General features: G+C 31.9%; 1 protein-coding gene across 1 annotated transcript; it reads right to left on the bottom strand.

The window, feature by feature from the left end:
- Window positions 1-3223: 3223 nt before the first annotated feature.
- On the bottom strand, window positions 3224-5293 carry LOC131032718 (uncharacterized). Its single transcript, XM_057963752.2, has one exon. The coding sequence runs from the start codon at window positions 5008-5010 to the stop codon at window positions 3415-3417; it is 1596 nt and encodes a 531-aa protein (XP_057819735.2). The 5' UTR covers window positions 5011-5293; the 3' UTR covers window positions 3224-3414.
- Between the last annotated feature and the right edge of the window lie 9544 nt (window positions 5294-14837).

Consider the following 14837-nt stretch of genomic DNA (forward strand, 5'->3'; position numbering starts at 1 on the left):
AAAATGTATATTTTTTTATTTTTATTTTTGTATCTTTTTGTTGGATGGTTTTATATCAAATCTACATAATCGTTTTAGATAAGTTTGATATTGGAGGACAAACTTTAGATTGATACCATTTGGGTTTAGAACCAAGGAATAAGGGGTGTCCATTTTGACAAAGTCACTTAGAGCATGATCTTGACCTCATTTTGTATGGTTAAGTGTGAGGGTGGGAGATCAAAGTTGGACATAATGGTTAAGTGTTTGTCAAGCAAATGTAGTTCATTTTTTTTTTTTTGGATGGTTTTATATCACCCCCACAAAATCATTTTAGATAAATTTGATATAGGAGCGCAAGGGTTAGGTTGACACCTCTTTGGCTTGGCTAAGAGTTGAGGACTAAGGGGTATGCATTTTGCCAAAATCACTTGAAACATGATCTCGACATCATTTGTTATGGTGTCATGTAAATTTCAAACCCTTCTTTTGTTTAAGTGTGTGGAAGTTGGAAACAAACATTTTGTGTTTGTCAAGCAAATTTAGTTATCTTTCCACCACAAGAGGTGGAGGAAAACCCAACCTAATATATAATTAATTTTTTTAAGGGGGCGATATAAATGTATAGAGATCTTAAATGTTGTACAATAGTGGAGTACTATAGTGTGAAAGGACTCATACTAAACAATATAATACATTGTTGAGGATAATTTAATTTCTTATTGTTTTTATTTGTTTTCGTGTAATTATATAAAATTTAGAATCATTTTAATATCGAAGAAAATATTAAGGTCCAAGTCTTCAAAATCAAAAGTCATCAAGTCATCCAAAATCATATAATCTCAACTCATCAATAATTCCCATTACCTCCACCGTGTTAGGATTGGGTGTTATATACAATTGCATAAACTGGTGTAATTAATCCATTTGGTGACATCTGTAGGTATGTTTTTCGTTGCGCCAAAAGCTCGAGCTATCAACGCCCGCTACAAACGCCAGACTTACCTAGATCCACTGGAGGCGATTAAGCCATGTCGCAAACCCCGAAGGAGGTGCTAACCACCAAGTCAACAATCCCCCCCTTAGCACCGACTGAGGGTTCTACACCTACCGAATGAAAGAGACCTCCCAGGATTCGAACCCATGACCCAAGGCTCTAATACGAATTGTAGGTATGTTTGTCGTTGTGCCAAAAACTTGACCTATCAATGTCCACTGCAAATGCCATACTTACCCAAATCCATGGGAGGCGATTAAGCCATGTTGCGAACCCCAAAGGAGGTGCTGACCATCAAGTCAACAACATCCTCTCTTTAATCTCTTTTTCAAATTATGAATTCCTTGCACTAGAATAGTTTGCTTAATTGTTAGTTTATCATCATAGTCATTTTATCATTTTTGTTGTACTTCTAGATTTTTTATTATTGTATGTACGAGTGACAATTTTCTAGATAGAATCATTTTTTTCAAATTTTCGTTCAAATGAGATAACACATCACATCATAGTTTGCAAAAGGTGCTAGCACTTGAGGCACAGAGCTCTAGATTTTCAACCTAGATCCTTTATTTTTGTATTTTTTATTTCTACATTTAATTTATATTTTCTATTATTAACAATAATCCATTACTTATAATATTTTACTTCAATTTCATAAAAAACATGTCAATTTAAGATAAAAACATTTTAAATTGTTCATTAGTAAACATCTCAACAATAGATTAGAGTTAATGAAAACCTTGGCTAGCTACCCTGAGTGTAGTGATTTGAAATCACCCTCAAGGATTTGTCTCTCTTTATGAGTGTCAAATCTTTTTCGCAACAATTTATCTATATGTATCATTCATTAAATTAGAAGAGTAAAAATTATAGTGAACACAACTTGTTGGCCTTCGTGCCATAAAAAGAACTCGGCCTTTTAATGATCATGAGTAGATTCTAGTGAGATTAGTTGCCTTGTCTACTCCATGTTGCCCCATATAATTATTACACCATTCAAATGTATTGAGCAATGAATGCATCTCTTTATTCAAGAGAGAGAGTAATTCAGTAGGTAAAAAAACCCTCTAATCTTCCATTTTGGGATCCTCGACCACGATACTCAATAAAAGGCCACAAAAAGTCACCTAGCATTTTTCAAGCCTTTATTGGTGGAATAATGCTTCTAGTGCATTACATCTATGTCAAATTTGTTCAATAGAAGAAAGAAAAATGATACAATGACCACCACACAACACCATATTTTGTTACAATGGTGAGCTTTTACCTTTGATCCATACAAAGCAACACCATATTTTGTTAAAGAGTTGATTCTCACCATAAGAAACAAGGAATCAAGATAAATGAGCTAACAAGGGTATTCCTATATAAAAGAGCGAAGCACATGATCAATACAAAGTCGAGAGAATGATGTTAAGAGTCTTGAATTAAGAACCAACTAAGTTATGTCATTCTACCAATTTGATATTTGACCTTGTTTTTTAGCAAACATATTATAATAATTAGTTATTTAACATTATCTTTTAAATGGTACAAGTTTACTATTCATAAAATTGACTTCTTTTTCGTTTTATTTATCATAAAGTTATAATATTTTCTATTCTACATTCAAACACTAATTACACTGTTGAATCTTAAAAACATAATATTATCTTTTAAATGATATTTTTTAAGTAAATAGTTAAATGAAGGAAAAAGAAATATGATATTGTTATTACTTTATGAGAAATTAAAGATTTTTCTAAAATTTATTTTTCTTCTAATTCTAAGGATCAGAAGTGCAAGTGTTTTTTATTTGAAAAAAAATGACACATTCCTGTCTCAAAATTCACAAATGAGTAAAATTTTGATTGAACCTTTTTCGACACATACCAAAGATAAAAATCAAAAATGCATATTTGACTCATAATATTACAGATTCAAATTTTAAATTGCGCTCAAGCCAAACCCTTTCTTATTATCGCTTGCCATCTTAAATGTGTAATATGTAGTTTTCATGCTATAAAGAGATATACAGAAAGAAAAAAAAACCCTAATTTAATTTAACGCATGAAGTATGCAGTCCCTTGGTCTGTTATTAGTCATTGTATACCACTTCCACTTTTGTTCATTGCTTCTATCTAGACAATGACTATCAGATTTCAAAAATCATGAATTACGAAATTGAAGACAAATATTATCAATATGACAGAATCTATGATCATATAGAACTGAGTAATTCTGAACTACAAATCGATTCAAGGAACGTGGGAAGAGATTGAAAAGATCTTAATATAACGCCATGAATTGCTCAGATCAAGCTGAGTTCATTTTGGTGCATAAGAGTGCTTGTAACTTCCACAGTACTAATTACAAATTCTAAAACATAAAGCGAAAACATGATATCTACAGAGGAGAAGGTTGCCAGCAAAATTTTTAAAAATGCAATCTCTGAAATTCTAAGATCTATGATTGTCATTAGAACCTGAAGTTTCGGCATTTTTCAAAATTAACCTGCACTGGTTTTGCAGCAATTCCAAGCTATCACAGAACATCCTCAGCTCCTGAATCTTGAGTGTGTGCCATTTGTGCTGCAATTCCTGAGTCTCCGCAGGATCTAAACCAGGAAACGCCTTGACAGAATTCACACCATCCGTCAATTCTTTCATTTTTCTTGACAAAAAGATTCCCATTCCCATCTCAAGCCCAAAACCTCCAAAGGGCTGAAAATTTGCACCGGCAGCTGAAGCAGCAGCGACACGATGGATCGTGCTCTCAATCGACGCTTGAAGCCTTGATTCTGTGTTTTCAAGCAAGATTTTAAAATTATCCTCAAAACCCCCACTTTTGGTTTGCAGCAATTTGGAAACCCTGTTTTCTTTTGAGTTTGGGGTTTCATGAGACGCGGGATTCTGTGGGCTTTGCTCCTCGTCTTCCTTTCCTTCACGTTCCTGCTGATCTTCATCAACTCCACTTCCCCTGCTGTAGGGAACTTGATTTTTTCTAGGGCTGTCGGATCCAACTTTCGTAGGGTTTTCACCCTCAATCCCTCTAGGGTTTTCACCTTCAGTTCCCTGAGAGTTTTCCCTTTCGTCAACATTCACCGTAGGGCTTCCAGCTCCCTTTTTCCTAAGGGTTTCATTACTATATTGCCTGGGACTCTCGCCTTCAATCTCCATAGGATTTTCATCTCTATTTTCCCTAGGGTTTTCAGCTCCATTGCCCCTAGGGTTTTCATTTTCAATTTCCATGGAGTTTTCTTCTCTGTTTTTACTAGGGTTTCCAAGCTCAATTAACCTAAGATCTTGAGCGTCATTTTCCTTAGGGTTTTCAGCACGAATTTCATGATTATTCACATTATTTCCCCAGATTTGCTTCCATATAATAAATAGAGCGGGCTCCTGACGAGTCCTGTAAGCGAACTCGTCCTCTGGAACTTTTTGCTCCTTAAGCTTGGACTCTATGGCCCAAAACCTTTTCCTCATATTTCTCATCTTATCGTATAGCTGAGAATTACTTACCTCGCCAGGAAGAGACTCCTTAGCCCGCTGGTAAAATGCCGCAATGTTAATTTCACCTTCAGGTGAACAACATTCCAGGAGCGCCGTGGCAATAGAAATCTCGTCATCGCCGGACCATTTCTTCGCATAATCACTGACTTCTTTCGCCGTCTTTTTCTTTTTGCGGGTCGATCTGCGACTGGAAGCTTCAGCTGGTATTTGATTCGCATGCTCCACCGGCTTTGGGATCTCCTTGGGGTAAGTTCGTGCCAGGAGTTCTTCTAAGTCAATTCCGGATTTGCGCTGCCTCTTCTTAGATCTCTTCTGTTTTGAAACAGATGATGACGCTTGGAATGGTTCTTCCCTCCGTCCCTTTACCTTGAAATTTTCCTGTGCAGGGGCATCCTTGTTTTTCTTCTTCTTTGAAGGCGGCGGTTCGTCACAGTCTGGGAAACTGGGCTTCACATAGAATTTTTCCGAGTCATTATCTTCTTCTTCCGAAGAGGAAGGAGGCCTCGGACGGGTGTCGGATCTCATATCCGTGTTCCTGAGCATTTGCTGGAGAAGAATCGATGCCAGGACCTCTTACTGAACCAACTGCGGTACAAGGAAAGAACGGACGGGTGCCGATTCCTTATTAGTAGTGAACGGCGGTTGAGGCGTGTGAGGCGGGTGGGAAAACTGGGCGTGAAACAACCGGCGGGTGCGGATTCAAAGTGTAAGGAAGGGCAGCCGGGTGCGAAATGGGAAGGACACGGGTGGAACGGGTAGAAGAAGACGGGCGTGGCCGATGAATCGGGACTTGAAGTGGTAAAGAGCGGGTGGAGTCCGAACCCAACACATATTCCTTTGGTGAAGGGCGTTGGTCCCAACCCGGCTCTGTTTTTCATTTAAATTTGAACTTCTTTTTTAGCTTTAAAAGTATGGAAGGGGGGGGTTCATGTTGGACACAACCTTTGTGGGCTTGTCAAGCAAAGCTAGTTGGTCCTTTTATCATAGGAGGAAAGACCTAACCTAATGTATGAGTTTGGGTTTTTTAATTAAAATTTAAGGGTCAAGCATGAGGGTGGGAGGATGGACATAATCATGTAGAGATTTTCTCTTGGTTATAGATTGACATAGTGGAGGGAAAACATCTAGAGTAATAAAGGATTTTTATATTGAAGTACATAGAGTGCATACTATAATAGTTAGTTTCTAATTGTTACATTTCACTTGTGTTCTAGTTGATTTTGTGCAGTATTTACGTCTTAATACATGTTAACCCTAGTGCATTTTTGCTATACTTGTAAGATGTATAATATGCTTAGTTTTATGCTTTAAATGATGGATTTGTTTAGATAATTATGCATATGTGAATGATGATAATTATGCTTACTATGATGATTTGATGTATTTTGATTAATTAAATTGATGAAATTGCAGTTAACAATATGATATCATGTTTCACTTTTGTCATGAATTATTAATTGTCAGAACTAGGCAAGATTTGGATCTAACTGATTTTTGTGGGACAAGTGTGTGCAGGAGACCGTCGTCCTCCACAAAAAGAGGGAAAGTATCATTAGGTGGGGAGGTGAAAGGAAGGAAAGGATTTAATGTTGTTTGAAAACCCTAACCTAAGCCAGGTAAAGCTATGTTGATCTGTCAGACCTTGTTAGCCAGTGCGCTAGGTAACCTAGTAGGTCAGTGCAGAGAATTTAGGGTTCATAACCCTAGGGTTTATCGCGTCTCGAGGTAATTATTATTTTTATTATTAGTAGTATTTAATTAATTATTTCATTAATTATTAATCAAGTTAACTAGGTCTAATGTTATTTTTTATTATATAAATATATATAAATATGTTTATTTAATTAATTAATAATTTTCTTGTCAAGGTTATTATAATTAAATAAATTAATATTTTTGCCAACTTTATTTGGCAACTCAAATATGAATGAAGGTTATTTGAGAGGGATATAAGTTTTTAAATTAAACCATATTTCATCGCTTCACTTGCCTTATGATTTTTATCGGGCATAAAGGAGGTTTATAAAAATAAAAATAAAGAAAATTAAAACATGTTATATCTCCAAACCTTTATACATGAGATATCGGGATTTTGCTAGAAGAAAACAAAAGGTTAATGAGAAAACACTGGATTAATTTTGAAGGAAAGATATTTTATTTTTCTTTGGGCATTTTGGCATGAGGAGTCGAAACTTCTCCTGGAAGCCAAAATGCAGATCACGGGAAACATGAAGCATGCCTACGTGACTCATTGGGCGGTTTTGAGAATCCCACCTGGTGTTAGGGCGTAGGAATGAGCATAACGTTTTGGGCAAAAATACATAAACGGGAAGAGGATTGATGATTCATTATTATGCTTGGACAACAAGAGACAAGGGTTTGGTTGTGCAATTTCTATCATTCAGCTCTTCTATTTCGAAGTTTAGAGGGTTCTGCTAAAAGGAGGGTGTTGGAATATAGTCTTTGACGTGATACTTCATTTCACAGGTCATATTATCTCTCAGACCTGCGATTTTCTCTTCTTCTTACTATTATTCCTTATTTCAAAAATTAAAATGGGAGAAATGCATAAATACTTCTATGGTTTGTAAATTTCTGGAAGTTTAGAAAATTTCATGGAATTTCATATGGGTTTGAAACCCTTCTGCGTTTTTATGAAACATAATGTTATTATTCAATTCTTAGCAAGTAATATCCAGCTTGATGTTATTCCATGAATTTTTGTGTAGCGTTTGGGGTAGTTTGTAAATGAAATAAGAAAGGAGGTATACATACATAAATATTTGTATATATAAATGAGAACATATACACAAATATGTATGTAAAGATGCCTACAGGTCTGAGATTTACTCTTTTATTCCTTTTACACATGTTTAAGAAGAGAGAAAAGAAATTAAGAACTTATACCTTTATTTGATGAGAGTATATATATATATATATGTGTGTGTGTGTGTGTGTGTGTGTGTGTGTGTGTGTGTGTGTATGTGTGTATATGTATATATGTGTGTATTTATATATATATGTATATATATGTTATATATACATACATACATATATGTATATATGTATATGTATATGTATATGTATATATGTACATATATGTATATATATGTGTGTGTGTGTGTGTATGTATATATATGTGTGTGTGTGTGTATGTGTATATGTACATGTATGTATATATATGTGTGTGTATATGTATATGTATATGTATATGTATATGTATATGTATATGTATATGTATATGTATATATGTACATGTATGTATATATATATGTGTGTGTATATACATATATATAGATATATGTATGTATATATATATATGTGTGTGTATACATATATATAGATATATGTATGTAATATATATATATATATGTATATATATATATGTATACATACATATATACATATACATACATATACATATACATATGTATATATATACATAAATACATACATATATATGTATATATGTATATATATACTTATATATACATATGTATACATATATACATACTATACATAATGTATACATATGTATATATACACATATGTATATGTATATATATGTATATATATGTATACATATACATATATAAACATATATAGATGGGTGAACTCACAAAGCTGGTTCCCACTTTTTGGTACATCCTGATTTTTGCTGAAATCATACATTTTTTGGAAAATATAATTATTTAAGCTTTAAGAGGTCCCATTTGAAGTAATTAATTGAAGAGAGTTAGATCAAAGGCTCTTAGATCAAAATTTCTTGGATAGAACCTCTCTACTTCTAAATCATACTTGCAATGGAGTCTCCTTTGCATCTATCAAATGCTGATAAAAAATCAATTTTACATTAGCTTTTGAGGGGTCAAATGAATTCATTTAGAAGTTTTGTTTTTTTGAGGATTTAGTCCTTATTATAAGCTTTCCAAATAATATAATTTTTAATATATTTAAGTTTATTAATATATTTTTATTTTATTTTTTATGAATGTAGGTTTTTCGCCGAACATGAACTTCTTTGTTCAATGCATTGGGAAAAATAGCAAACTAATTCAAAAAAATTCTGAAAAATATCTATGCCCTAGTTATTGATGTCTTCTTTCTAACAAAAAAAATAAAACTTAATTTTGATATATATAGAGCAAGTTATGTGTTCAAACGTACACCTATATCTAAATTATAATTAGTCGGACTTCAAAACTTAATAAAAAAAAAAATATTCAACATATCTCTATCAAACCAACTACATGCCCTGGGTATTGATGTTACAAACCAAAATTTAAAAGAGATATGTTTTTATCATTTATAGAAAAAAATTTATACGTTTCGGGATGCACATCACTCTTAAAAAATGTTGTTTCCTATTAAAAACTACTTTTGAGGGAGATGGAAAAATCAATAAAATTTTATTCAAAAAAATTTGAAAAAAATATATTTAGAATCTACAAAAAGGATGTTACAAATCACTAGTTTACATCATCTTCAAATTCTTAACGATTTAAAAGTTATAGGTGTCGGAAAGTGAAGTTTTTTTTCAAAATGTTCATCTAAGTGTCAAAAGTGGTCAAAAAGTGGGAACCAGTATTGTGAGTTCACCCAGATACATACATATATGTATGTATATACATGTATATATGTATATACATGTATATATGTATATATATGTATATATATGTGTGTGTGTGTGTGTGTGTGTACATATACATACATATACATATACATATATGTATATGTATATATGTATATGTATACATACATACATACATACATATATACATATATATATGTATATGTATGTGTGTATATATGTATATATACATACATACATATATATACATACATATATGTATATATATGTATATGTATATGTGTATATGTATATGTATATATATGTATATATGTATATATACATACACACATATATATATACATATATATACCTGTATATATACATATATATATAGCTATATATATACATATATATACCTGTATATATGTATATATACATACATACATATATAGACATATGTATACGTATATGTATATGTATGTATATGTATATGTATGTATGTATATATGTATGTATGTATATATGTATATATATATATGTATACATATACATATATACATACATACATATACATATATATACATGTATATGTATGTATATGTATATATATATGTATATGTATGTATGTATATATACATGTATATATATGTATATGTATGTATGTATGTATATATGTATATGTATACATATATATATACATATATACATACATACATATACATATATATACATGTATATATGTATGTATATATAAATATATATATATACATATATATACATATATATATACATATATATACATGTATATATGTATGTATATATAAATATATATATATACATATATATACATATATATATACATATATATACATGTATATATGTATGTATATATAAATATATATATATATATACATACACACACACACACATATATATATGTACATATGTATATGTATATGTATATACATGTATGTATATACATGTATATATATGTATGTATATAAATATGTATATGTATATACACGTATGTATATATATATGTATGTATATAAATATGTATATATGTATGTATATGCATATGTACACACACACACACATATATAAGTATAACCTTGTGAGGGAAATTTATTTAGAAAAGGTAAGACATGTCTATTATGATAATACTGTTTTTATCTTTCTAAACAAGGAAGTTAATTCTTCAGCAACCTCGTTAGTATAACTGGAACCAAATAGCAGACTGCGGGTCTATGAGATAGATTCACATGCATTCCGCAGTTAAACTACAAACTGAAATAAATCTTATCCACAGAATCTCTGCCCTTCATGAAATTTAAGCTATTGTGATTCAAAGGTCAAGGCAATTGTTAAGTTTGTCTAAAGTAAATTAATTTGTAAACCTTAGACACCGAGAATGCTCATTGTGCATGTGAAGGTGCAGGTACATGTGCACATATGTACACGTACTTTGGCATATATCGGCAAGTATGTACCAGTGTGATTATAACTGGTAATACTTGACGTATATGCAAAGGTAATTGTACTCATGTGTTCGTGTATGCATATCTTAACATGCATTGGTAAGCATATTCCGGCATAATGGTGCAGACTTGTACCATTCCAGGGAAGCGTGTTCATTTTCAAGACAACTTAATGAAGATTTTGAACTCTTATCCAAGATTTCATAACTTTTTTAGACTGGGATGATAAGACATCTCTTAGATAAATTTATTTTATTGAGATTAACCTCTCTAGAATAAGGGATTTACCTATACCCTAACCTAGGAAGGCAGTGGGTGGAAGAGCATTATTGTACATGATGAAGTTAGCATCACCATTGGGAGGTCACTCTTAAGAGGCCAGACAACAGAGACATGTCTGGCAAGTTATATTCCATACTTAAGAATTGTACGTACAATTGGTGGCTCTTATGTCCCCAAACTTCCCAAGCCAGGGATTCAGTTGATACATCATAAAACATTGCAGTCTTAAATGTCTTAAATGAGTAAGAAATTAATGATAACACTTTAGAGTACTAAAATTGTGTCTATTGAATTCTAACACAAAAGTTGGACCTTAGTTCCCTCTTGAGTTCAATTGAACTCCTTGAACCTAGACTTATTGCCGAGAAGGGTGAGATCATTTAATTCGTTCTTACAGAGTAAAACCTTGGCCAAGGTGGTGTTGCATAATGCATGCACTCATATGATCTTTAGTACCAGATACACCTCTAGTCAGAGCATCATACTATTAGGGAGTTACCCTTAGTGTATGACCGACTAAGAGTGTACGTCCTAACACCAAGTCTCAGATGGCATTGAGTTCTCTTTTTTCTTTACCTCCCTGCGAAGGGTCGGTCCAATCCAAAAGGATATGGCACGAGGGACTAGACAGTCCGTGGTTGGGCGGAAAAGCGTCCTAATGATAATTCCCTCCTCACCAGTATCATGACAGAGTTTGAAGTTCAAAATTTAGCATCAGTTGAAAAGTACTCTCTAAACCCTTTCTCTCTTAAATTTCATGCAAGTTATTTATTTCTTAATCTTACATGTATGCTTGATTTTAGTTCAATGTAATTAATCTTTCAGTTATCGTTTTTTCTTGTTTCCTGTTTTTTTTTTAATTCCCTTCTTTTATGTTACTTGTTAACGACTATTTTTGCAATGGTTAGATTATTTGAATTGATATCTCTTTTCAATTTATAGCATGCTACACTAATTGTTTTCATTTGTTTTCACATAATTGTAAGTAAAATTGGAGACATCTTGTAGGTTGTGGTCTTATCATTTGAGACATCTTCTAGGCTCTCAGGTCAAGTAAGATGACACTTGTTGAGGTGGTTTTTTGGGTTAGGACTTTTAACTCTTATTTTTTAAAACCAAGGTAAAATAGTTTTCACAATTCAGTCGCTTTTTGTCGATAATTTTAGAAGTAATTCTAAGAATGTTTATATACTTTCACAATGCAAGATTTATTTCTTAGTTTTTAGCATCGATTTTGTAGCTTCAAGATGCATGATTTATGTGGTATTTTTTATTATTTGAATGATTTTTTTTGTTTCTGGAAGAGATTTTTTCGTATTACATTGTTATGTAGACTTTTAGTTGGCAAACTATCTGATTCCACATCGTCAAGGGTGATTGAGTGGGATGTTCAAATTGATTGGGGATTCCATGAAATTATCAAACTCCATGTCATGTTGCATGAATTATAATGCCTCTTTTGGCTTAGTGTCAAGGGTTCAGGGGTATCTATTTTGCAAAGTTTACACACAACAAGAATTTCTTTGTAGTGGAGTGAGCATCTAAAAATGCAAGGATCAACATTTTTGGTTCAATGATGATTAAACACAAGTACTAAGATATTATGACATTAACAGTGGTAGTCGACCCCAATAATTAGGGCAATCCTATTGGTGAAAACTTTATAAACCTCTCTTCAACATGACATCTACTCCATCTTGGCCTCTCCATGCCTCTCCTCATTTTCCATAGCCCCACTTTCTAGTATTTTCTGATGATATCACCAATTTGTCACTAGTATTGGTCATGGAACTATTATAATGATCTCATGTCCACCTCAACAATTTGAAAATTATCATGACCTTGATGAGACAAATGTTTACTAGAAAGTGGGAGTCCCATTGAATATGATGAAAAAAAAATTAAGTACCAACAATTACATGTCCTTTCACTAAAACATTTCTCAAAATTCCTTCTTTATAGGAAGGAAGTCTAGGTTGTAGCTAAGCAAATTTGGTGGAATGAATACCCTCTCAACCATAAACATTTAATTAAAAATGTTGATTTTTTATATGCTCAAAACACCCACACTAACTATAATCTAAATCGATAAACCCTAGCTAGGTACCTATCAAATGTCAATTTCCAAATATTTTATAGTAGGTGGTAGGGTATGTATACTTCGTTTGAAGAAAAATTAGGTGCCTCCTTCATGAAGTATGAGGTAGTCCCATATACTATGTCATGTATGAACCTAAAAATAGATAGCCTAATATAATAGACTATAAAAAATAATCCATTTCCATTGCATGTGAACTTTATTTTTTGAAATCAAACTTTGGAGAGTACTCAACTGGTCCATTGTACATAAAGATGTGTTAGACCACCATTAACTACTATCTTTCTTTTCAAATGCATTAAGTAAAATAAAAGGTAAGGTGGAATGGGTCGGTGATGTTGTGCGTGAGTCGTTCATAACATCATATGCATTAGTGTTCATTCACCCTTTTCTAGTTAAGTGTTTCTTTACTGCTTGGTTTGTTTCAATCCATACGCATCATGTTAAAATGTTAAAGCGCATTCAAAGGGCAAAGCTTTCAAGGATTAAATATTATGCTCACACTCTTTCGAGGATATTTTTGTGACTCTCATAATTTAAAATCGTCCTCAAATGTCATGAAAGGTTGTATTCTAGACGGAGCTCCCTACTAGTCGGTCAAATTGTTCAATGACAACATCAGAATAGCCAATTGACCTACAAAACAGGCAATGTTTAGACAATTCTTATGAAAAAAAATAAAAATTGAGTAAGACAAAACATTTATTTGACATTTATTAAATAGATTAAAAATCAGAATATAATACGTTTTGATTTTTAATCTTTTAATAAATATCAAAAAATGTCGTTACTGTTTTTTAGTTTGTTGTATAGACAATTTTTAAAATATTAATGACAATAAGAACAAATGCTTGATAAGATGTGTGGCACAAGTAAGGGTTTGACTATAAACCTCATTTCTACCCAGTGTCAACTTATGTAGAAACATTCCATAATAATCTCCTTGTATTTTAGTCTATCTTTTTAAATAGAGAATAGTGATGATAATGAATAATTTAAAACTCGTTTATATTAAATTTGGTCTTTTACAACACATTTTTATGTAGTGATAATGGTTCACATAAAAAAAATTTAGTTTTAGGATTATAATATTATTTATTGATGTGTTGCAATTTTTATTTTTATAAGTTTAGTAGTTTTTTAACTTTTTTTACTTCTTTATAGAATTTTGTGTAAATGTGCTTCAATTGTATTATGTCTACATTTATTATCATAAATATATGTTATTTATTGGTCTAGGTTTCAATATATTTATTCATAATTCTTAGATTTTGCATCTATTGTTATAAGTCATTTTCACAAGGCAAAAGAGCGATCTTACATGTTGCGGATCTAATAAAAAAATTAAAATTCTAAAATTCAATTGATTAAATCTTTTTCTTCTCTACTAATGATTGGAAGACAATTTGATACATGTTTATGTAGCAAATCATTTTTCTTCTTTCTTCTTCAATCTCTTTCCTTTACTAGTTATTTTTCTTTTCCTTGTGTTCCTAGTTATCTTTGTTGGGTTTGTTATCTTCAAAATAATTCTAATTCAGTCCACTAATATAACTAAGCATTTGGTCAAATCATCAAAAAAAAAATACACATTTCATTTTTTTTATTTATTATTATTTTCAACATAAATTTAAATTAAATTTATTTTTGTAATAACCCACCATAAATAACTCAACAAAATTGACCATTCTTTTTTTTTTGTTTAATTTATTCATTATGTTTGATTCAATTGCATACTCTGGGCATCCATCCATTTGGATTAGGCATTCATCCATCCGGGATGAGCATCTAACCATACGGGTTAGGCATTTGTCCATATGGGACATAAGATTTCATCTATCCAATACGGGATAGGCATCTACCCATACGGGGTAGGCATCTATCCAATCGGGATAGGAGGTGCTCTAGCCAGAGACTTAGACTCATTGGGACCATTCAG

The sequence above is a fragment of the Cryptomeria japonica genome, chromosome 3, assembly GCF_030272615.1.
Source record: "Cryptomeria japonica chromosome 3, Sugi_1.0, whole genome shotgun sequence".
Lineage (NCBI taxonomy): Eukaryota > Viridiplantae > Streptophyta > Pinopsida > Cupressales > Cupressaceae > Cryptomeria > Cryptomeria japonica.

What these genes read in the sequence shown, in the direction of transcription:
- LOC131032718 (XM_057963752.2), bottom strand. Translation starts at nt 5,010, where the DNA reads ATGCTCAGGAACACGGATATGAGATCCGACACCCGTCCGAGGCCTCCT.